The sequence below is a fragment of the Choloepus didactylus genome, chromosome 2, assembly GCF_015220235.1.
Source record: "Choloepus didactylus isolate mChoDid1 chromosome 2, mChoDid1.pri, whole genome shotgun sequence".
In the NCBI taxonomy this organism is placed as follows: Eukaryota; Metazoa; Chordata; class Mammalia; order Pilosa; family Megalonychidae; genus Choloepus; species Choloepus didactylus.
The window spans coordinates 239,586,264-239,611,125 of record NC_051308.1 but is presented as its reverse complement, the minus strand read 5'-3'; the positions used below and the strand labels follow the sequence as shown (position 1 = coordinate 239,611,125).

At 41.0% G+C, this 24,862-nt stretch overlaps 1 protein-coding gene across 1 annotated transcript; it reads right to left on the bottom strand.

Moving 5' to 3' along the window:
* Positions 1 to 22,763: 22,763 nt before the first annotated feature.
* Positions 22,764 to 23,876, bottom strand: LOC119514705 (flagellum-associated coiled-coil domain-containing protein 1-like). Its single transcript, XM_037810482.1, has 2 exons — positions 23,768 to 23,876; positions 22,764 to 23,678 (listed from the first exon to the last, which is right to left on the bottom strand). Exons 1-2 carry the CDS (start codon positions 23,874 to 23,876, stop codon positions 22,834 to 22,836), a joined length of 954 nt encoding a protein of 317 aa, XP_037666410.1. The 3' UTR covers positions 22,764 to 22,833.
* Positions 23,877 to 24,862: the final 986 nt, after the last annotated feature.

The window sequence follows — 24,862 nt, the reverse complement described above, 5'->3', positions numbered from 1 at the left end:
TGCAGCTGTGAGTGACATTTTGAAGAGGAGCAAGCTTGCTAGAGAGGAATGTTCTGGGAGAAAGCCATTTTGAAACCAGAACTTTGGAGCAGATGCCAGCCACATGCCTTCCCAGCTAACAGAGGTTTTTCGGACGCCATTGGCCATCCTCCAGTGAAGGTACACAACACTTTATGGCCTTACGACTCTAACTGTGTAGCCAAATAAACCCCGTTTTTATAAAAGCCAATCCATCTCTGGTGTTTTGCATTCTGCAGCATTAGCAAACTAGAACAGATTTTGGTACCAGAGAAGTGGGGTGCTTTTGCTGCTGAGTCTGCAAATACCAAACATGTTGGAACGGCTTTTCAAATGGATAAGGGAAAGTTTCTGGAAGAATTGTGAGGAGCTTGATAGAAAAGGCCAAAACTGCTTTAAAGAGACTGTTTATGGAAATATGGACTCTAAAGATACTTCTGATGAGGACTTGAGTAGAAATGATGAACGTGTTGTTGCGAACTGGAAGAAAGGTGATCCTTGTTTTAAAGTGGCAGAGAATTTGGCAAAATTGAGTCCCGGTGTCAGATGGAAGAAATAATTTGAAAGCAACAACCTGGAATACTTAGCTGAGGAGATCTCCAGACTACGGGTGGAGGACATATCCTGGCTTCTTCTTGCAGCTTATAGTAAAATGCGAGCAGAGAGAGATAAACTTAAAACTGAACTCTTGGATTCAAAGAAACCAGAAACTGATGGTTTGGAAAACTCCAGGCTTCCAGGGGGTGGATCCCCAGAAGCTATAGCCCAACATGAGGATTTAACTAAACATGGAACCCAGCCACCGTTTCAGTACAAGGCAAGATTGGAGATGGAGTTATCCAGAAAGGATTTGTGGAAAGTCCTATTGTCTGACTGCTTTGACCCCTGTGTGCTTCATGCAAAGCCAACAGAATTTTTGCGAGATCTTTATAGACAGAGCTGTTGCCAGTCTGGACTGGAGGAGACAGAGAAGGAACAAACTGAAGGAAAAATTTCTTCAAAGACAGAGCCATGGAGGTTAAGGTCTGGAGTCAAGAGGTCTCGGGCTGGGAGAGCGGAGCAGCCCACACGCATGGAAAGGGTGAGTTTGCCCCGGAGGTCGAGGGTGAGCCTTCCGCCTCGATGCTCAGGAAATGTCCTGCCACCCCAAGCCCCAAAGAGGGTGGAGCACATTCGCAGGGAATTGGGGAGAGCCTGGCTGCCACCACACTGTTCTGAAGGGGTTGAGCATGTGCCCCAGAGATGGAAGGGAATCCAGGAGCTGCCCCGATGTTTGAGGAGGGTGGGGCCGAGAAGGTGGTCTCCCCAGTGTGTGGATATGTTGGAGCACTCACCCAAGTGTTTGGAGAGGAAAGGGCTGCCACAAAGGCCCTTAGGAAGGGTTAGACTCCCGCTCTCTCAAGCCCCAAGGATGCAACGTTGTTCTGTAAATGACTCTGACTTTGAAATCTAATGGAGTTTGTCCTGCGGGTTTTAGGAACTGTTTTGGTCCTGTTAACCCTGTTTTTCTTACTCTTTCTCTTTATGGCAATGGGAATGTTTATCCTATGAATATCCCTCCTTTGTATATTGGAAGCATATAACTTGTTCTCAGTTCACAGGTCCAAAGCTAAAGGAGAATTATGCCTTAGGATCCACCATGCCTGTAATTGATTTTGAAAGGATCTTGTACTTAACTTTTGTTACTGAAATGATTTAAGTTTTTGTGATATTGTGATGGAATGAATGTATTTTGTATTTGGAAAGATAATGTCATTTTGGGGTCCAGGAGGTGGAATGTGCCAGTTTGAATGTATTGTGTCCCCCAAACGCCATTATCTTTGCAGTCTTGTGGGGCAGACATTTTGGTGCTGCTTAGATTTGCTTGGAAAGTGCCCCACCCAGCTGTGGGTGATGACTCCGATGAGATATTCCCATGGAGGCATGGCCCCACCCATTCAGGGTGGGCCTTGATCAGTGGAGCCATATGAATGAGCTGACTCAAAGAGAAGGAACTCAGTGCAGCTGTGAGTGATGTTTTGAAGAGGAGCTAGCTTGCTAGAGAGGAATGTTCTGGGAGAAAGCCATTTTGAAACCAGAACTTTGGAGCAGATGCCAGCCACGTGCCTTCCTAGCTAACAGAGGTTTTCCGGACACCATTGGCCATCCTCCAGTGAAGGTACATGATAACTGATGTGTTACCTTGGACACTTTATGGCCTTAAGACTGTAACTGTGTAGCCAAATAAACCCCCTTTTTATAAAAGCCAATCCATCTCTGGTGTTTTGCATTCTGCAGCATTAGCAAACTAGAACACCTCATTAATAAGAGCTAAATATGACTAGCAAACTCATTGTGTTCATATCTGGAACATCTGTCATCAGGGGGTGGAATGAGGGCAGAGGATGGGGAGCTGACCTTGGTTTGTGCCGAATATGCAATAAGGTTGAATGTGGATGTTTGGAAATTGATGAGGGTGATGGGAGTACATTGTGGTGAGTGTAACTGACAGCAGTGAAATTTGAGTGTGATTGTGGTTGAAGAGTAAAGTTTAGGGTCATGTATGTCACTAGAGGGAAAGTCAGAGGATGTAATATGGGACTATATAACAAAGTGAACACTCTTCAGAGAGAAAATGTTCTAGAATTGATTGTGGTGGTGAATGCACAACTCTGCAAATATACTAGAAGACATTGATTGTACATTTTAGAAGGACTGTATGGTATGTGAATTTATCTCAATAAAACTGCTAAAAAAAAAAAGAAGAATTGGGGTATATAACCAAAAGAGTTGAAAATAGGTAATCAAACAAATACTTGTACACAAAAGTTCAAGGTAGAAACAATCCAAATATCCTTTAATAGATGGATACACACAATGTGGTCTATCTATACAATGGAATATTATTCAGTCATTAAAAGGAATGAAGGGGTAAGGACGTTGTTCTGGCATGCTGATGCTGCCATTATGAAAATACCAGAAACAGATTGGCTTTTATAAAGGGGATTATTTATTACATTACAAATTTACAATCCTAAGGCCATAAAAGTGTCCAAACTAAGGCATCAAGAGGATACCTTCACTGAAGAATGTTTGATGGCATCCGGAGCACTTCTGTCAGCTGGGAAGGCATGTGGTTGGCATCTGTGCTTCTCCAGGGAAACTCTGGGCTTCATCTCTTAGCTTAGTATCTCCAAATGTCCTTCTGTCCACAACTCTAAGCATCTCTCAGCATCAGCAACATCTTGGTTTGTATCAGCTCTTTTTAAAGGACTCTAGTAAACTAATCAAGACCCACCCTGAATGGGTGGGGCCATACCTCCATGGAAATAATCTAATCAAAAGTATCACCAACAGTTTCGGTGAGTCACATCTCCATGGAAATAACATGTGCCAGTTTGAATATATTATGTTCCCCAGAAAAAGCCATATTCTTTAATGCAATCTTGCAGGGGACAGATGTATTAGTGTTGATTAGATTGGAATCCTTTGATTGAGTGTCTCAACGGAGATGTGACTCTATCAACTGTGAGTGAAATGTTTGATTGGATAATTTCCATGGAGGTGTTACCTCACCCATTCAGGGTAGATGTTAATTGGATCACTGGAGTCATATAAAAGAATTCACAGACAGAAGGATCTCAGAGCATCTGTGAGTGACATTTTGAAGAGCAACTGAGAGATACATTCTGGAGATGGCCATTGAAAGCAGACTTATGCTAGCTCAGAGTTTGCTCTGGAGAAGCTAAGAGAGCACAAAATACCCCAAGAGCAACATTTTTTAGAATGCACAGGAGTTGAGAGAGGAGCTGGAACCTAACCTGGGATCAGCAGATGGCAGCCACATGCCTTCCCAGTATTTTCTGGACACCATTGGCCTTCCTTCGGTGGAGGTATACTTGTTGATGCCACAGATTGACACTTTTATGGCCTTAAGACTGTAAGTTTGTAATCAAATAACCCCCCTTTATTTGCTTAGGGTGCCCAGTGCCTACCTCCCATCCCTGTGGCAGGCTACGGTGGGTACCTGATTTTTGGGGGAAGACATGGGGAGGGGTGGCAGAGCCAATCTGAGAAATGGCCAGCAAAAGAAACAAATAAAAGATAGAGATCAAAGACAACCAACAAGAAAGCCCTAAGCAAAATAAATAAATAAAACCAATCCATTTCTGGCATTTTGCATAATGGGCAGTATTAGCAAACTGGAACACAGCATAACCCAAATATCCCACAAGATTGGATTAAAACATGGCTTTTAGGGGAACATAATATATCCAAACCGGCACAGATGTCATGAATATGTGACATAAACAGCAACTGAGAACTTCTCTCCATAGATTCTATGATAAAAAGGACACTTGTGAATTGTTTGAAACTCCTGAGGAAGATATAGATTGAAGAAGGACCCTGCAAATGCTGCATTGAAGAAAGAGAAGAAATACTAGGTAGGAATCTTCTGTCCTGGACCAGCCAGACCTCTCCCCTCCCCCTCACTTGGTCTCATGTGGGAAAGGCACAGAATCAGCAGATAGAACCCTCCCACCATGGACACAGACTATAAAATCTCTCACAGCAGTGAGACATACCCCCAGTGTTGGAAGACCCAGGGGACAGAGGAGGACATCTCAAGGCCCAGGTCATTGAGGAACAAAGAGACTGAGAAAACATGGACAGAGACTGTTTTCCATCCCTAAATGCTCTTCCCCCACCCCTGAGCTGTCACATGATCCAGCAATCCTACTACAATGTATTATACTCAGAAGAACTGAAAAAGGGACATGAACAGACACCAGCAGCAGCCAGTGGCCATTTCCCTTCCTCGGGGATGGCTGGAGTACTGGGTCACTGAGGGAGTACTTTGCCACAGGTGGAGCCCCACATTGAGCCAGACTTTGGCTGGCAAAGTGAGGGATAGGAATGCCACATTTTCAGCTCACCTGTGGGCGCAACCTGTGCTTGGAGGCAAAGTAGCTTCTGAGGATAAGTTACTAAACAACACCAACTGTGGACAGTCCAAAAGGTGCAAGGAAACAAAAACACTTTTAAAAAGATGCTCCAGACCCTTTCTTAGCACCACAGGAGCTGGTCTACACACCCTATATGGAAATCAGCCCTGTTTTGGTTGAGAAATACTGAAGACCCAACTGTTAAAACAGGGCTCTAAAACAAACCCAGGTCTTGCTGGCCAGCAGAAAGAACAGCACCACTGTAAGCCAGCAGATTTGCATTATGACACACAGTCAACTTGCTAGGGTGCCCAGTGCCTACCTCCAATCCCTGTGGCAGGCTACGGTGGGCACCTGATTTTGGGGGGAAGACATGGGGAGGGGTGGCAGAGCCAATCTGAGAAATGGCCAGCAAAAGAAACAAAAGATAGAGATCAAAGACAACCAACAAAAAAACCCTAAGCAAAAGAAAGAAAACAACCTCCAGAATAAGCTAGTCAAGAAAATCATATGCCTAGACAGCAAAAAATCATGGGTCACACCAGGATACATGAAGATATGGCCCAGTCAAAGGAAGAAACTAAAACCTCAACTGAGATTAAGGAGTTGAAACACCTAATTAAAGATGTTCAAACAAATCTTCTGTATCAAATCAGTGAGCTAAAAGAAAATATGACAAAAGTGATGAACGATGTAAAGAAGACACTGGGTGACCATAAGGAAGAATTTGTAAACTTGAAAAAACAAATGGCAGAACTTATGGGAATGAAAGGCACAATAGAAGAGATGAAAAACACAATGGAAACATACAACAGACTTGGAGGGGCAGAAGAAAGGATCAGTGAACTAGAAGACAGGACATCTGAAATCCTACACACAAAACAACATATAGGGAAAAGAATGGAAAAATATGAGCACGGTCTCAGGGAACTGAATGACAACATGAAGTGCAGAAATATATGTATTATAGATGTCCCAGAAGGAGAAGAGAAGGGAAAAGGGGCAGAAAGAATAATAGAGGAAATAATCAATGAAAATTTCCCAACTCTTAGGAAAGGCATAAAATTACAGGTCCAAAAAACACAGCGTACCTCAAACAGAATTGATCCAAATAGACCTACTCCAAGACACTTACTAATCAGATTGTTAAATGTCAAAGACAAAGAGAGAATTCTGAAAGCAGCAGGAGAAAAGCAATTCATCTCGTACAAGGGAAGCTCAATAAGAGTAGGTGTGAATTTCTCAATAGAAGCCATGGAGGTGAGAAGGCAGTCACAAGATATAGTCAAGACACTGAAAGAGAAAATTGCCAACCAAGAATCCTATATCCGGCAAAACTGTCCTTCAAAAATGAGGGAGAGTTTAAAATATTTACAGATAAACAGACACTGAGAGAGTTTGTGAGCAGGAGACCTCCTCTACAGGAAATACTAAAGGGAATGCTACAGATGGATAGGAAAAGATAGGAGAGAGAGGTTTGGAGAAGAGTGTAGAAATGAAGACATCAGGAGACAGAAAGAGGGTAGAGATCAAGCATTTGATGCTGAAGGAGTATAGAATGTTCAAGAGGAAACTAATTGTATAGATCCAGAAATGGATAGCACAATACTGTGTGATGGTAGCATAATATTGTGAGTACAATGAACAAAGATGACTATGAGTACAGTTGACAGAGGAAGGTGTGCCGGTTTGAATGCATTATGTCCCTGAAAACACCATTATCTTTGATATAATCTTGTGTGGGCAGACGTATCAGTGTTGAATTCTTTGAGTGTTCCCGTGGAGATGTGCCCCACCCAGCTGTGGGTGATGACTCCGATTGGATAATTTCCATGGAGGTATTACCCCACCCATTCAGGGTGGGTCTAAATTAAATCACTGGAGCCATATAAATGAGCTAACAGAAGGAACTCAGTGCAGCTGAGAGTGACATTTTAAAGAGAAGCTATAGCCAAGAGGGACACTTTGAAGAATGCACAGGAGTTGAGAGAGTAACTGCAGATGAGAGACAGTTTGAAGATGGCCCTTGAAAGCAGACTCTTGCTCTGGAGAAGCTAAGAGAGGACAAACACCCCAAGAGCAACTAAGAGTGACATTTTTGAGGAACTGCAGCCTAGAGAGGAACATCCTGGGAGAAAGCCATTTTGAACCCAGAACTTTGGATCAGAAGCGAGCCACATGCCTTCCCAGCTAACAAAGGATTTCTGGACACCATTGGCCATCCTCCAGTGAAGGTACTCAATTGTTGATGCATTACCTTGGACACTTTATGGCTTTAAGACTGTAACTGTGTAGCCAAATAAACCCCTTTTATAAAAGCCAATCCATTTCTGGTGTTTTTGCATTCCAGCAGCATTAGCAAACTGGAACAGAAGGTTAGGGGTATGTATGACACCAGAAGGAAAGATAGAAGATAAAGACTGGGACTGTATAATTTAATAAAACCAAGAGTGTTCAATGATTGTGATTAAATGTACAAATTTAAGAATGTTTTTGTATGAGGGAAAATGAACGTCAACTTTGCAAGGTGTTGCAAGTGGGATAGTATTGGGGAAAAATACAAACAATACAAAGTAATGTCTATAGTTAACAGTAACATTGTAAAATTACATTAATTATAACAAAAGCAATATACCAAAACTAAATGTCTGTAAGAGGGGCATATAAGGGTGGGGTATGGGATCCTAGGCGTTGGTGATGTTCTCTGACCTTTTTATTTTATTTATTTTATTTTATATTTTATATTTTTTAGTTTTTTATTTTTTATTTTTCTTGTTTCTTTTTTCTCCTCTTCCTCTTTCTTTGCAGAAGAAATGGAAATATCCTCATACAGATTGTGGTGGTAAATGCATAACTATGTGATTATACTGGGAATGGTGTTTCAAAATGTCAACTTTTGTGTGAGACCAAAGAAAGAGATGTTTATTTGGTGCAAAATCTATATTTTCTGTAGCACACTACATAAGTTAACTTGTATGGTCAGTTTACTCAAACACCATAATTACACTGAAATTTCAGTAGGGAGTGAGATCTGATTGGTTTATACAGGCCAGTTGAAGCCCGGATACATCCCAGAGTAATTTGGGCAGAGAATAAAAATGTATTGGCAAAGCTCCCTTGAGGGACTGGGGAAAAATGTGGAAATATGAAACTTCCCTTCCTGGGGGAATTACCAATATTCTCACAAGCATTGGGGACTACCAATTTAGAAGGCCAAGCCCTCTATCATAGGACTTGCCCTTATGAAGCTTATTACTGCAAAAAAGAGGCTAAGCCTACTTATAATTGTGCCTTTATAGTCAACCTGAGAACCTCTTTTGTTGCTCAGATATGGCCCTTCTCTCTAAGCCAACTCTGCAGGTAAACTCACTGCCCTCCCCGCTACGTGGGACATGACTCAAGGGGATGAACCTGAACCCGGCATCGAGGGATTGAGAAAGCCTTCTTGACCAAAAGGGGGAAGAGAAATGAAACAAAATAAAGTTTCACTGGCTGAGAGATTTCAAATAGAGTTGAAAGGACATTCTGGAGGCTATTCTTATGCATTACATAGAAATCCCTTTTTAGTTTTTAGAGTTTTGGAATAACTAGAAGGAAATACCTGAAACTGTGGAATTGCAACCCAGTAGCCTTGCTTCTTGAAGATGATTATATAACTATGTAGTGTATACTGTGTGACCTTGTGATTGTGAAAACCTTGTAGTTCACATTCCCTTTATCCAGTGTATGGACAGATGAGTAGAAAAATGGAGACAAAAAGTAAATGAATAGTAGGGATGGATGGGAGGGATGGGATGTTTTGGGTGTTCTTTTTTAGTTTAAGTTTTATTTTTATTCTTTTTTCTTTCTCAGTAATGAAAGTGTTCAAAAATTAATTGTGGTGATGAATGCACAACTATATAATGATACTGTGAACAACTGTGCACTTTGGAAGACTGTATGGTATATGAATATATCTCAATAAAATGGAATAGAAAAAATAAAAGCAAAACAAACAAACAAACAAAACAAACAAAAAGGAATGAAGAACTCATACATGCTACACTGTGGACGAACCTCAAAAACACTGTGTAAGCGAAAGAAGCCAGGTACAAAAAGTCATGTATTGCATGATCTCATTTACAGGAAACTTCCCAAACAGGTAAATCCCAGGGGTTGTGGGGAGGAGGAAATGGAGAGTGATTCCTAACAAGTTTTCTTGGGGGTGATTAAAACACTTGGAACTAGATAGAGGTGGTGGTTGTAAAACAAAGTGAATGTACCAAATGCCACTGAATTGTACTTGTTAAAGTGGTCAATTTTATACTATGTGAATTTCACCTCAATGTTTTAAAAAAGGAGAGGGATCACTCATATTAGCTCTGCAGTTCACAGCCTTTTCCTGTAGGTCCTGAAGAATACGGGGTTTGGGAGAAAAGGCAGCCCAGGGAGGGTTCCAGGTTCCATGAGGACAACTGAGCGTAGAGCACATTCCCTGAGAAAGGGGGAATTTGTAAGCCATAGGACAGAGGACTTAGGACCACAATGGCAACACCAGGTCAATAGTGTTCAAGTGCTGTAGGCCCAAGCGGTACAATTCACCTGTAGAAACAGCCAACTACTTTTAACAGCCAAAGGACGAAATTTAGTTGAGACAAACAATGGTGTCACAGCTCCACTAGGTGGGCCTGTGGCAACTTCCTTCCATCCTTCCTGCTTTTTTTCCCTCCCTTCCTCCTCCCTTCCTCCTTCCCTTTTTTTTCTCTCTCTCTCCTCTCTCTCTCTTCTCCTCTCCTCCTCCTTCTTCCTCTTATGACTCCCCACAAAATTTTTTTTAAAATTTCCCCATATTGGTGCCCACACAAAATGTGGGGACTGTTCTTGGTTCTTTCCTTCATTCTTTTGCGCCTGCAGGTATGTTTCTTCTGGCATTAAAAAAAAAAAAAAAAAAAAAAGGTTTTTAAGTGTTAGAAAACAAACAAGGGCGTGGCTTCCCCACTACGCCTCGTCCTCTTTCAGCTCGCCGAGGAGAAGCCTGACAAACGGCCTACATGGGCTCGTTCTGGCTCGAGTTGCGGAGTGCCGCGGAGCCCGAGGGAGGCGCCCAGCAGGGCGAGGGCCGCGTGGATTGTTCCGGACCGCCCTGGGGAGCAGCGGCTACGTGTCCCTCTGGGAAAGGGGTGGATGGCGCGCTCGTTTCTCCCGGGACTGGGCGCCGGGCACCGGGGTGCACGAGCTGGCGGGAGAGGCGGAGGGTGACTCGGACAGGCTCATTTGGTCACAACGGTGACCGCGGGGGCCTCCGAGGGCGGCTCCGCCAAGGTGGCCGGAGGGGGAGGGATCCCCGCGGAGGTCCAGGCCGTCTGGGAGGGAAGCGATGAAATGGAAAATTTTTGAACGAGGAGCTGCGCCCCTGGGGGAGCAGGGGAAAGCTTCCTGGGGAGGGGCCCTCTGAGCGCACATCTGGAGGAGTTTTCCCGGGAAGGGCGTTTGCCAGGCTGCGGGTGCGCTCCAGAGCGTGGCATCTTCTGGAACAGCCGAGAATCCCCTGCGCCAAAGGCGGACCGGAGAGGCTGGGCGTGGGTGACGCGGGGGAGGAGCTCCGGCCTCTTGCGCGCCCCTCCCGTGCCCCCCTCCCGTGCCCCCTACGCTCCTCCCGTGCCCCCCTCCCGTGCCCCCCTCCCGTGCCCCCTGCGTTCCTCCCGTGTCCCCTCCGGTGCCCCCCTCCCATGCCCTCCTCCCGTGCCCCCTGCGTTCCTCCCGTGTCCCCTTCCCGTGCCCCCCTCCAGTGCCCGCTGCGGGAAGGAGGGAGGGGCGGCCTCAGATTCTCCCGGGGATAGACAGGATGGGTGTGCAGGCAGAGAGCAGGTAGGTTTGGTTATTAATCGCTGTATATTGTTTTTCACATTTGTCTCCCCAGGATCGACCCCCCTGCCAGTATCCGCTGAATTGACGTCCAAATAGCTGGTTGTGAGTAACCGCCGGCTGTGGGAAACCCTGGTGAAGCTGGGGTGCAGCGTCAGAAGATGCAAGCCACACACGTGGGTGGGGAGGGTGGATGGCTGCAGAGTTCTGATTTACTGCGACAGCGATGAATACGCAAGCCTTAGGGCTCCTCGTGTGCACGGGCCCCTGCCAAGAAGCCGGGTGGAGCCCTAGCGAGTCTTTTATTTATTTTTTTACACCTCCTCCCCCCCCCCAATAAAATTTGCAGACAGTTAAGACGGCTGCCTCTTTCCTCTTCGACCTTGCCTTCTCCTTTGGTCATGTTCGAGTAGCTAAAGGCCTTTTGGGGGAAGTTGAGCAGGCAATATGCTGGGTATTTTTCTTTTTCATTTATTTAAATGTTTTTAATTTTAAATTTAATTTTAATTAAAAAAATTTTTTTATTAGAGAAGTTGTGGGTTTACAGATCATGCAGAAAATACAGGATTCCCATACACCAACCCACCACCAACACTTGCATTGGTGTGGAAAATTCTTTACAATTACACTTTCCATTACAGTAACACTTTTTTGGGAATTCTTCTATTTTTTAACAGTTGTTACATTTGTTACAATTGATGAAAGAATATTAAAGTAGTGCTGAACTAAACTAAACTATGTAATCCATAATTTACATAGGAGTATTTTTTCCCTCATATTCCAAATCTTTTTTTTTTTTTTTAAGCATGTCTTTATTTTATTACTCATCTACCCATACACTGGATGAAGGCAGGGTCAGTCACAAGGTTTTTGCAATCACATGGTCACATGATAAAAGCTATATAGTTACACAATTATTATCAAAGATCAAGTTTACTGGATTATTGTTCAACAATTTCAGATATTTCCTTCTGGCTATCCTGATACACTAGAAACTAAAAAGAAATATCTATAAAATGAGTCAGTAGTCATGATCATTTGTCAAATCCTAATTTCTCAGTTACACCTCTTCCCTCTCATTTGATCATTCTCTCAATCTTCAGGGATATCTATGCAATGACTATTTTAGGTTCTTCATGCTGGAAAGGGGTGTGGACCTTGTTGGGTAGAGGAATGGAACTGGTTGATATTCGTGGAGAGACTGGTATCTCTGGGTTTCAGGGCTTATCTGGCATAGGAACAATCTGGAGGCCTTACATTTCTGAAAAAAATAAACTTATTAATACATTTATAGAGTCTTAGATGAAGCACAGGGTATTCTTTAGGGTTTTCAGGAATATTGTTGGTTGGGGCTTGGCATACTGTGGCAAATTGCAATATCTGGTTGCAGCTTGCATAAGAGTAACCCCCAGAATGATTTCTCAACTCTATTTGAAATCTCTTAGCCACTAAAATCTTATTTTGTTTCATTTCTTTTCCCCCTTTTGGTCAAGAAGGCTTTCTCAATCCCACAATGCCAGGGCCAGGCTTGTTCCTGGGAGTCATGTCCCATGTAGGGGGGAGGGTAGTGAGTTTATTTGCAGAGGTGGCTTAGAGAGAGAGGCCACATCTGAGCAACAACAGAGGTTCTCTGGGGGTGACACTTAGGCATAATTATAAGTAGGCTTAGCTTTGCCATTGCAGAAATAAGTCTCATAAGGGCAAGCCTCAAGATCGAGGGCTTGGCCTATTAAATTGGGAGTCTCTGGTGTTTGAGAGAATATCAGGAATTCCACAGGTGGGGAAGTTCAATGGTTCCATTTTTTTTTTCCTCCAGTCCCTCAAGGGGACTTTGTAAATACTTTTTTTATTTTCTGCCTCAAATACTCAGGAATGTATCAGGGTATTACATTAATCCTTATAGAGTAACAAGATCTCATCCTTATTCTAGGTTCCATGAAATTAGGTTGTTTAAATACACTGACCAGAAAGGTTAGATTTGATTGTATGCTACAGAAAATATAAATTTTGGACAAAATAAACATCTCTTCCTTTGGTCTCACACAGAAGTTGGAATTTTAAAATACAGACAATATCATCCTCTACCCTGTATTCTGATTTACCTTAGTCCTAACCAGATATGCTTCATTCATATCTCTAATTGAAGTCTGAACTCTTTTTCAGCTTCTTTAACAGTTGCTGTATGGAGTAATGCTGACTTTCAGAGCTGCAGAACTCTAACTCTGAGTCTCAGGTGTCACACAGATACCTAAAGTTTCAGGCAACTACCAGGTTAAACACAAAGAGCTCAGCATCTCAGAATTTAGAAACAGTTAAAACTCAGGGATAAATGTGACTGCTGTAAGAGCTTACAATCTGGGAACCTTTACAATGAGCCCTATTGAACATTCTGTACTCCTTAATCATCAATTGCCCAATCCCTGCCCACTTTCTATCTCTGTTAACCTTTGCTCTTGAATTTGATTCTCAGGGTTTGCTCATTATAGTTAGTTCATGTTAGTGAGACCATACAATATTTGTCCTTTCACTTCTGGCTTATTTCATTCAACATAATGTCCTCAAGGTTCATTTACCTCATTGCAAGCCTCATGACTTCATGCCTTTACTGCAGCCACACAATTTTCCATCATATGTATACACACAGTTTGCCCTTCCATTCACCAGTCAATGGACCCATAGGGGAATATACTGTTTTAACAGCAATTTGGAAAGATGTTTTGGAGTGGTCAAGTAAAACCTGGTTCACTGCCATTAACTGTTAGAAGCATTTAATCACAATTGCCTGCATGGAATTCAGTTCAGTAAGCGTTTATAGAGGTCCACCATGCATAACGAGGGCCTGGGAATATGAAACAAAGCTATGAAAAATGAGCGATGAAATCAATTGAGAGTATTCTGACACAGGGAAGTGAATTTTGACAAAAAAATTTTTTTTCTAGATTGTACCTAAAGCAGTAATTCGTTAAGAGGATAAATGTTAAATAGGAGAAATGAAAGGCTCTTGAATTGTTTGATAATGCAATTAATGAAAGGGAGAGAATCAAAAGATTTAAACTTAAATTGCTGGCTAATTTATAGAAAACACCGACACCAATGGAGTTAACATAAAACGTAACCCACAACAAACACGGCAAAGCCAAACTGGTTAATGCATGTACTCAGTTCAAAGAGTATTACAGTTAATCGGTGTAAGAAAACTTGAAATGCCCTGAAATCTTATGGTTCATCTCTGAAACTTCATGGAGGGATTCACAAATTTCAAAGCAGTCCTAAAAATTTACATATTCTTACCAGTAATTAATTGTGAAGCTGAAAGAGACTTTCCTAAATTATCAACAATACAAAGTAAATTTCAATCAAAGACTGGTTTAATTTTTGAATTGCTCCAAAAAAATGATAAAGTTTTCATACGAAGAGGCAACAAGTATTCTGCAGAAAAAATTTTTATAGAGGCAGTTAATAAAAATATGTTATTTCTCTGGATTCCGTGATTTATTTTCTTTTTGTAAATATTCACATTTGAGACTAATTTTGTTTTCTTTTTCTCAAAGAGGGACATCCCCCCAACTCATAAATTATTAATGTTTCAGGCACCACAAAACCTACATCCACCCCTGGTACTATCTAAAATAGCAAACTTAATAATACTATTTATTTAGTCACTTCTTTTTCAGAAGAAGCTGTCATTTAGTTTTCTAATTATTGGGGTGGATGATGGGACTTTTTTTTTTAGAATGCACACTTATTGAACTGTTCAGTATATCATTATACAATTATTTTGAGTTATTCCTTTAAAATACATTAATAATTAGCATTTTCCAATGTTTGGATTCTACTTTGAAGCCAAGTATAAAATGTAATTTGGTTTCATGTTGGTTAGAAACCAAGATTTGACTATAGTACACATTTCTTGGTTACTTCCCTTATATCCACTCACCCCCTTCCCCACAGCCACCAATTTTTGTTTAGGGCTCCTTTTTTTTTTTTTTTTTTTTAATCATCATTTTATTGAGATATATTCACATACCACGCAGTCATACAAAACAAATTGTACTTTCGATTGTTTACAGTACCATTACATAGTTGTACATTCATCACCTAAATCAATCCCTGACACCTTCATTAGCACACACACAAAAATAACAAGAATAATAATTAGAGTGAAAAAGAGCAATTGAAGTAAAAAAGAACACTGGGTACCTTTGTCTGTTTGTTTCCTTCCCTTACTTTTCTACACATCCATTCATAAACTAGACAAAGTGGAGTTTGGTCCTTATGGCATTCCCAATCCCACTGTCACCCCTCATAAGCTACATTTTTATACAACTGTCTTCGAGATTCATGGGTTCTGGGTTGTAGTTTAATAGTTTCAGGTATCCACCACCAGCTACCCCAATTCTTTAGAACCTAAAAAAGGTTGTCTAAAGTGTGCGTAAGAGTGCCCACCAGAGTGATCTCTCGGCTCGTTTTGGAATCTCTCTGCCACTGAGGCTTATTTCATTTCCTTTCACATCCCCCTTTTGGTCAAGAAGATGTTCTCCATCCCACGATGCCGGGTCTACATTCCTCCCCGGGAGTCATATTCCACGTTGCCAGGGAGATTCACTTCCCTGGGTGTCTGATCCCACATAGGGGGGAGGGCAGTGATTTCACCTTTCAAGTTGGCTTAGCCAGAGAGAGAGGGCCACATCTGAGCAACAAAGAGGCATTCGGGAGGAGGCTCTTAGGCACAACCATAGGGAGGCCTAGCCTCTCCTTTGCAGCAACCGTCTTCCCAAGGGTAAAACTTATGGTAGAGGGCTCAACCCATCAAACCACCAGTCCCCTATGTCTGTGGTCATGTTAGCAACCATGGAGGTGGGGTAGGTGAATACCCCTGCATTCTCCACAGGCTCCTCAAGGGGGCACTACATCTTTTTTTTTTTTTCCTTGTTTGTCTTTTTTCTTTTTCTTTTTTTTTTTTTTAACTTTCCCTTCTTTTTTAAATCAACTGTATGAAAAAAAAAGTTAAAAAGAAAACAAACATACAATAAAAGAACATTTCAAAGAGACCATAACAAGGGAGTAAGAAAAAGACAACTAACCTAAGATAACTGCTTAACTTCCAACATGTTCCTACTTTACCCCAAGAAAGTTACATAATATAGCAACATTTCAGTGAACTTGTTCCTACTACATCCATCAGAAATTAACAGACCATAGTCATTTCTGGGCATCCCCAGAACGTTAAATAGCTTATCTGTTCTTCTTGGATTATTGTTCCCCCTTCCTTAATTGCTCTCTACTGCTAGTTCCCCTACATTCTACATTATAAACCATTTGTTTTACATTTTTCAAAGTTCACATTAGTGGTAGCATATAATATTTCTCTTTTTGTGCCTGGCTTATTTCGCTCAGCATTATGTCTTCAAGGTTCATCCATGTTGTCATATGTTTCACGAGATCGTTCCTTCTTACTGCCGCGTAGTATTCCATCGTGTGTATATACCACATTTTATTTATCCACTCATCTGTTGAAGGACATTTGGGTTGTTTCCATCTCTTGGCAATTGTGAATAATGCTGCTATGAACATTGGCGTGCAGATATCTGTTTGTGTCACTGCTTTCCGATCTTCCGGGTGTATACCGAGAAGTGCAATCGCTGGATCGAATGGTAACTCTATATCTAGTTTTCTAAGGAACTGCCAGACTGACTTCCAGAGTGGCTGAACCATTATACAGTCCCACCAACAATGAATAAGAGTTCCAATTTCTCCACATCCCCTCCAGCATTTGTAGTTTCCTGTTTGTTTAATGGCAGCCATTCTAACCGGTGTTAGATGGTATCTCATTGTGGTCTTAATTTGCATCTCTCTAATAGCTAGTGAAGCTGAACATTTTTTCATGTGTTTCTTGGCCATTTGTATTTCCTCTTCAGAGAACTGTCTTTTCATATCTTTCGCCCATTTTATAATTGGGCTGTCTGTACTATTGTCATTGAGTTGTAGGATTTCTTTGTATATGCAAGATATCAGTCTTTTGTCAGATACATGGTTTCCAAAAATTTTTTCCCATTGAGTTGGCTGCCTCTTTACCTTTTTGAGAAATTCCTTTGAGGTGCAGAAACTTCTAAGCTTGAGGAGTTCCCATTTATCTATTTTCTCTTTTGTTGCTTGTGCTTTGGGTGTAAAGTCTAGGAAGTGGCCTCCTAATACAAGGTCTTGAAGATGTTTTCCTACATTATCTTCTAGGAGTTTTATGGTACTTTCTTTTATATTGAGATCTTTGGTCCATTTTGAGTTAATTTTTGTGTAGGGGGTGAGGTAGGGGTCCTCTTTCATTCTTTTGGATATGGATATGGATATGAAAAGACCATTATGGCTCAGTTCGGTGACTTTGGGGGCCTTATCAAAGATCAGTCGGCCATAGATCTGAGGGTCTATCTCTGAATTCTCAATTCGATTCCATTGATCTATATGTCTATCTTTGTGCCAGTACCATGCTGTTTTGGCAACTGTGGCTTTATAATAAGCTTCAAAGTCAGGGAGTGTAAGTCCTCCCACTTCGTTTTTCTTTTTTAGAGTGTCTTTAGCAATTCGAGGCATCTTCCCTTTCCAAATAAATTTGATAACTAGCTTTTCCAAGTCTGCAAAGTAGGTTGTTGGAATTTTGATTGGGATTGCATTGAATCTGTAGATGAGTTTGGGTAGAATTGACATCTTAATGACATTTAGCCTTCCTATCCATGAACATGGAATATTTTTCCATCTTTTAAGGTCCCCTTCTATTTCTTTTAGTAGAGTTATGTAGTTTTCTTTGTATAGGTCTTTTACATCTTTGGTTAAGTTGATTCCTAGGTACTTGATTTTTTTAGTTGCTATTGAAAATGGTATCTTTTTCTTGAGTGTCTCTTCAGTTTGTTCATTTCTAGCATATAGAAACATTACTGACTTATGTGCATTAATCTTGTATCCCGCTACTTTGCTAAATTTGTTTATTAGCTCTAGTAGGTGTATCGTTGATTTCTCAGGGTTTTCTAGATATAAGATCATATCGTCTGCAAACAATGACAGTTTTACTTCTTCTTTTCCAATTTGGATGCCTTTTATTTCTTTGTCTTGCCGGATTGCCCTGGCTAGCACTTCCAGCACAATGTTGAATAACAGTGGTGACAGCGGGCATCCTTGTCTTGTTCCTGATCTTAGAGGGAAGGCTTTCAGTCTCTCACCATTGAGTACTATGCTGGCTGTGGGTTTTTCATATATGCTCTTTATCATGTTGAGGAAGTTTCCTTCAATTCCTACCTTTTGAAGTGTTTTTATCAAAAAGGGATGTTGGATTTTGTCAAATGCTTTTTCAGCATCTATTGAGATGATCAATTGATTTTTCCCTTTCAAGTTTTTAATGTGTTGTAATACATTGATTGTTTTCCTTATGTTGAACCATCCTTGCCTGCCTGGAATGAACCCCACTTGGTCATGGTGTATGATTTTTTTAATGTGTCTTTGGATTCGATTTGCAAGTATTTTGTTGAGGATTTTTGCATCTATATTCATTAGGGAGATTGGCCGGTAGTTTTCCTTTTTTGTAGCATCTTTGCCTGGTTTTGGTATTAGATTGATGTTAGCTTCATAAAATGAGTTAGGTAGTGTTCCATTTTTTTCAATGTTTTGAGAGAGTTTGAGTAAGATTGGTGTCAGTTCTTTCTGGAAAGTTTGGTAGAATTCCCCTGTGAAGCCATCTGGCCCTGGGCATTTATTTGTGGGAAGATTTTTGATGACTGATTGGATCTCTTTGCTTGTGATGGGTTGGTTGAGGTCTTCTATTTCTTCTCTGGTCAGTTTAGGTTGTTCATATGTTTCCAGGAAATTGTCCATTTCTTCTACATTATCCAGTTTGTTGCCATACAGTTGTTCATAATATCCTCTTATAATTTTTTTAATTGCTTCAGGATCTGCAGTTATGTCACCTTTTTCATTCATTATTTTGTTTATATGGGTCTTCTCTCTTTTTGATTTTGTCAGTCTAGCTAGGGGCTTGTCAATCTTGTTGATCTTCTCAAAGAACCAACTTTTGGTGATATTTATCCTTTCTATTGTTTTTTTGTTCTCTATGTCATTGATTTCTGCTTTAATCCTTGTTATTTCTTTTCTTGTACTTGGTTTAGGATTGGTTTGCTGTTCATTTTCTAGCTTCTTCAGTTGATCCATTAGTTCTTTGATTTTGGCTCTTTCTTCCTTTTTAATATATGCGTTTAGTGCTATAAATTTCCCCCTTAGCACTGCTTTTGCTGCATCCCATACGTTTTGGTATGTTGTGTTCTCATTTTCATTCGTCTCTATATATTTAGCAATTTCTCTTGCTATTTCTTCTTTAACCCACTGATTGTTTAGGAGTGTGTTGTTTAACCTCCAGGTATTTGTGAATTTTCTAAGTCTCTGATGTTTATTGACTTCTAATTGTATTTCATTGTGGTCAGAGAATGTGCTTTGAATAATTTCAATCTTTTTAAATTTATTGAGGCTTGTTTTATGTCCCAGCATATGATCTATTCTGGAGAAAGTTCCGTGAACACTAGAAAAGTATGTGTATCCTGGTGATTTGGGATGTAATGTCCTGTAGATGTCTGTTAAATCTAATTCATTTATCAGATTGTTTAGGTTTTCAATTTCCTTATTGGTCTTCTGTCTGGTTGATCTATCTATAGGAGAGAGTGATGTGTTGAAGTCTCCCACAATTATTGTGGAAACATCAATTGCTTCCTTTAGTTTTGCCAGTGTTTCTCTCATGTATTTTGTGGCACCTTGATTGGGTGCATAGACATTTATGATTGTTATTTCTTCTTGCTGAATTGCCCCTTTTATTAGTATGTAGTGGCCTTCTTTGTCTCTCAGAACATCCCTGCATTTGAAGTCTATTTTATCTGAGATTAATATTGCTACACCTGCTTTCTTTTGGCTGTAGCTTGCATGAAATATTTTTTTCCATCCTTTCACTTTCAGTTTCTTTGTGTCCCTGTGTCTAAGATGAGTCTCTTGTATGCAACATATTGATGGTTCATTTTTTTTGATCCATTCTGTGAATCTATATCTTTTAATTGGGGAGTTTAATCCATTTACATTCAACGTTAAAACCGTGAAGGCATTTCTTGAATCGGCCATCTTATCCTTTGGATTATGTTTGCCATATTTTTCCCTCTCTCTATTAATATCCTTTATTGTACTCATACCGAATCTCTTTAGTACTGAACCTTTCTCCAAGTCTCTCTGTCCTGTCTTTGTTTCTCTGTCTGTAGGGCTCCCTTTAGTATCTCCAGTAGGGCAGGTCTCTTGTTAGCAAATTCTCTCAGCATTTCTTTGTCTGTGAAAAATTTAAGCTCTCCCTCAAATTTGAAGGAGAGCTTTGCTGGATAAAGTGTTCTTGGCTGGAAATTCCTCTCACTCAGAATTTTAAATATATCGTGCCACTGCCTTCTTGCCTCCATGGTGGCTGCTGAGTAGTCACTACTTAGTCTTATGCTGTTTCCTTTGTATGTGGTGAATTGCTTTTCTCTTGCTGCTTTCAGAACTTGCTCCTTCTCTTCTATGTTTGACAGTGTGATCAGTATATGTCTCGGAGTGGGTTTTTTTGGATTTATTCTATTTGGAGTTCGCTGAGCATTTATGATTTGTGTATTTATGTTGTTCAGAAGATTTGGGAAGTTTTCCCCAACAATTTCTTTGAATACTCTTCCTAGACCTTTACCCTTTTCTTCCCCTTCTGGGACACCAATGAGTCTTATATTCGGACGTTTCATATTATCTATCATATCCCTGAGGTCCATTTCGAGTTTTTCAATTTTTTTCCCCATTCTTTCTTTTATGCTTTCATTTTCCATTCTGTCATCTTCCAGGTCACTGATTCATTGTTCAACTTCCTCTAGTCTTGTACTATGAGTGTCCAGAATCTTTTTAATTTGGTCAACAGTTTCTTTAATTTCCATAAGATCATCCATTTTTTTATTTAGTCTTGCAATGTCTTCTTTTTTTTTTTTTTTTTTTTTTTTTTTTTAATTGGGTGAAAAAAATTTAATTTAGATAGTAGATACAAAAAGTATAGCTTAAAAGAAAAGTAAGAACATATAAAGGTTCAAATATTTCTTCACACATTTATCTGCTTTCAATCCAGAACCATTTAAATTCATTCCCTTCAAATTGTTAAGAACATGGTGTTAATAGCAGCATGGAAACATAAGACACAAGAAGACGAGGAAGTGGTGAAAGCAATTTCCCACTATAAATAAAGTAACATTGTTAAACTACTGGGAGACACTAAGTGTTAACCATAATCTCCCTCCCCGGTGAGAGGGTTGATAACCTCACCCCTGGTTTTTGTGACAAGTTTGGCTGACTGAGTGTACATTCTGTCAGTCAGAACCCGAGGTACAGTTGGTATCTAGGAGAATGGCAGCAGTACCCTCCCAAAATCCTGTGGGTAGATTTTTATCTGACTCAATTGAAAACATACAGCAACAACAATGAAACCCTCCCATGGTGAGGTCCAGTGCATGGTTCTCCCATGTCCATGATGCTCCCACATCCATCCTGACCTCTGCAGGTAAGTGGGACAAGCAATGGCAGAAACAAGTGAGCCTCCCAGGGTTAAGTTTCACAAAACCTAGGGATGTTTTTCCTTGTTTTTATTACTAACAAAGGATTTATTAACCCTACTTCTGAAATAGCAGAAGTGTTGATTTTTTTTTTTTGTATGTCCAGTCTCTCTCCTCCCAAGCCATCATCCACACTACCTTATAGAATTGGTTTTTTAAAATATAAAATTTTAAATGTTGATTCTTAGCTTGCAAGCTTTTAAAAAACAAATTCCTTTTAGAGTTTCTTTATAATCTGTCCCCAGACTCCCTTTTCAGCCTTTTCTTTTGCTTTTTGAATGTAAACATGCTTCTTTGCCAGCCAGTGTGGCTTGCTATTTGCTAACAGTTTTCACACATTTGCATTTGCGCTTTGTGTTCAGTTTGCTTTAAATATTTAGGAATTAACTTTACTTTAAAAACTATGGTTTTTTTTTTTTAATAGAATAAAATATGATTTTATATTTACTGTTTCTTGGAATTATCTTTGTTGGTTTGTTTTTGATTTTTTGCCAATGGCAATTCACATTGGTTGGCTCACAGACATGCTTTACTTGAGCCTCCCAATGTTGACTAGTGCAGTTTTAAAAAAAAATTAATTTCTACCATTTAAAAAATGGGAGCTGACACACAAACACTAGAGTATGATCTTTTGAAAACTCAGACTATCCAACAGCATTGATCCCTGTGGTCCTTTATGGCAGCAATTGAATGGGCCCAAGAAGTGCCTTCTTCAGCCTGGGCATGCACTCTGCAGCTCACCCATTCCTTCCCCAATCCCTCTCCTCCACCAAATCCCTTGATCCCTTCTCCCCACTTACCAAATCCCCTCCATCAAGGATCGAGGCTGCCGCCAATGGCCATTTATTACTGTACTTGTGCGACTATTTTTCCTGAAGTTTAGCCCACTTATTTGAATTCTGGTGATGGTTCAGAGAAGGTAGCAAGAATTATCAGACACTCTTCCCAAGTCATACGTTAGGGAACATGAGTGAAAAGTGGAGGTGCTGGGCACATGTATGAGAGAATGTTTTTGGAATAAAATCTATAAGTTATCTTTCTTCTAACTAAATACCCAGAGGGGAAAAAGGTACATCTCAAAGTACTGTCAACGTTTAATAGGAAGAACTTCAGTTTCTTTCTAATAAAATCTGTGAAGGTGGAAGAAAAAATAAATAGTACAGTAATCAGAGAAAGCTCAGCTCCAGGTATAGAAAGAATCATTTTTTTCAATGAAGAGTCATGAAAAACCACGCAATTGAGATGTGACATCAAACATTCCCCACTGCTTAGAAGAAAGCAAGCTGAAAGGACAAAAACAGAATCCAGGCAACCAAGAATAAGCTTATCACATGCATTTTCCAAGGAAACCTCACAGGAGCTCTCTAGGCCTGCAGAGATTGTGGTCCTATCTTCAGTTATGGAGAAAAACTTTTTATTCATGATTCTTGTCTTTTGTTGCCAGAGAAACCATCTTCTAAAACGTCAGAATTATCCTCATAAATAGTTAAGGAGGTCAATCTTGCAGATTGCCCTTCAAAAATTTCTTCATTCTTGGCAATTATCTTTTGCCTTAGATACATGTTTTCTTCTGTCAGGATTTGTGTGGTGTATTTATACTGTTCTTCTGCCTCAGTAAGCTTGGTCTGGAGCATTTTCTCCAGATTTCCCACTGTAGCTTTCTCTCTCTGGAGTTCCATCTGAGTTTGATAGAGCGTCGTGTTAAGTGATTCTAGGATAAGAGCTTGTGCATGCAACTCTTCCTCTATGATCTCTTTGGTCTTGCTCAGCTCCTCTAATTTCAAGGTGTCACTTTCATGTTGTTTCATGAGCTCCTCCTTTTCTCGATTGAAGTTCTCAAAGACAGCACCGTAGGATTCATTTAATTTCTTCTTTTCTTCTTCTGACTCTAACTCATACTTTTTTGTCATCCTGTTTTTTTGCTGTAACAGGATCTTTTCCCGCTCCAATTTCTCATCCTTCTCCCATTCTGCCTTCCGCCTTGACCACTTGTCTTCCATTTCATCATAAATGCTGTCCTGATACATATGAAACATATTCTTCAAATACTTATACTCCTTTCCCATCTCCTCTAGCTTCTCTTGGGCAGCCAACATTTCTGTCTTCAAGGCTGCTTTGTAGTTTTTCTCCAACTCACTGATCTCTGCTGCATGTGCCTCTTTGAGCTTCCTGTTCATTTTTTCGAAGTTCTGCTTCATCTCAGCACAGCGGAGATTCATTTCATTGGAGAGATAAGGTAATTCATTGCTCTCTGCTTGTCTTCCTAAATGGGTTTTCACCTTTGGGATGGCAATACGTTTTGATGTTGATTGGAAGTTGCATTTTTTTGAAGCTGGTGAAAGAGGAGCTAGCCTGTGGAGGGGGAGATCTTGCTTGGTGGATGAGGGGTCTTGATTAGCTTCCGTGGTCCCAAGTTCCAAGGGTCCCAACAGGTGCAGTAGACCAGAGGGTTGGGGTACATGGCCCAAGGTCAAGGGCAGTCTAGGCTGCTGGGTCAGGAGGCTCTTGCCGGAGCACTTGTGATCACTCAGGACTCGCGGTGGTAAAGCAGATAAACTTTTAATGGGACTAGGCAATCATCATCTTTACAGGTTCCACCCGGGGCGAGACACCTCGGGGGAGAACAACCTCGATGCGGCCGTCAGGTACGGCTCCTTGTGGGCTGTCTCCGCAATGTCTTCTTTATGCTCTTCTAGGGTCTTCTTGATTTCCTTCATATCCCGTACTATGGTCTCATTGTTCATCTTTAGTTCTTTGAGTAGCTGCTCTAGGTGCTGTGTCTCTTCTGGTCTTTTGATTTGGGTGCTTGGGCTTGGGTTATCCATATCGTCTGGTTTTTTCATATGCTTTATAATTTTCTGTTGTTTTTGGCCTCGTGGCATTTGCTGAACTTGATAGGGTTCTTTTAGGGTTTGTAGACCAGTTGAAGTCCTTATCTCTAATTTATCAGATCTACAGCTTCGTGGAGTACACTTTCTCTAACTAACCAGCAGGTGGCGTCCATGAGCCACCTGTTCTCCACAAGCCAGATCTCCCCTGCTTAGCCTTTTTGGTGAGTGGGGGAGTGAGTCTTGTGGGGCCCAATTGGTGTACCAAGCTTGCGTGTGTAGTTGGTGTTGCCTGCCCTGTATGTGGGGCGTGTTTCTGGGCAGTCGGGGAGGGGGGGTGGCCCTAACAATCAAATCTCCCTGATGATCCTAGAGTTTTAAAGCTGCTGCAATAGTCTAATCCTTCAGTTCAGTCCTGCCACAGTTTGTCTCTGCCACTGACCCACAAGTCTTTGGTATTGGCGTATGGCTCCTGAGACTTGCAAGTGGGCCCCTCTTCCAGGCTGTGCACCCTGGGTCCTCTGTTGAGGGATGACTGTGCTATGTCACAGGTGAGTGCCGTCCCCCCAGGGCAGTTCTGGGCTGCTGGGCTGTGTAGGGAGGCTCCCAGTCTGCTCAA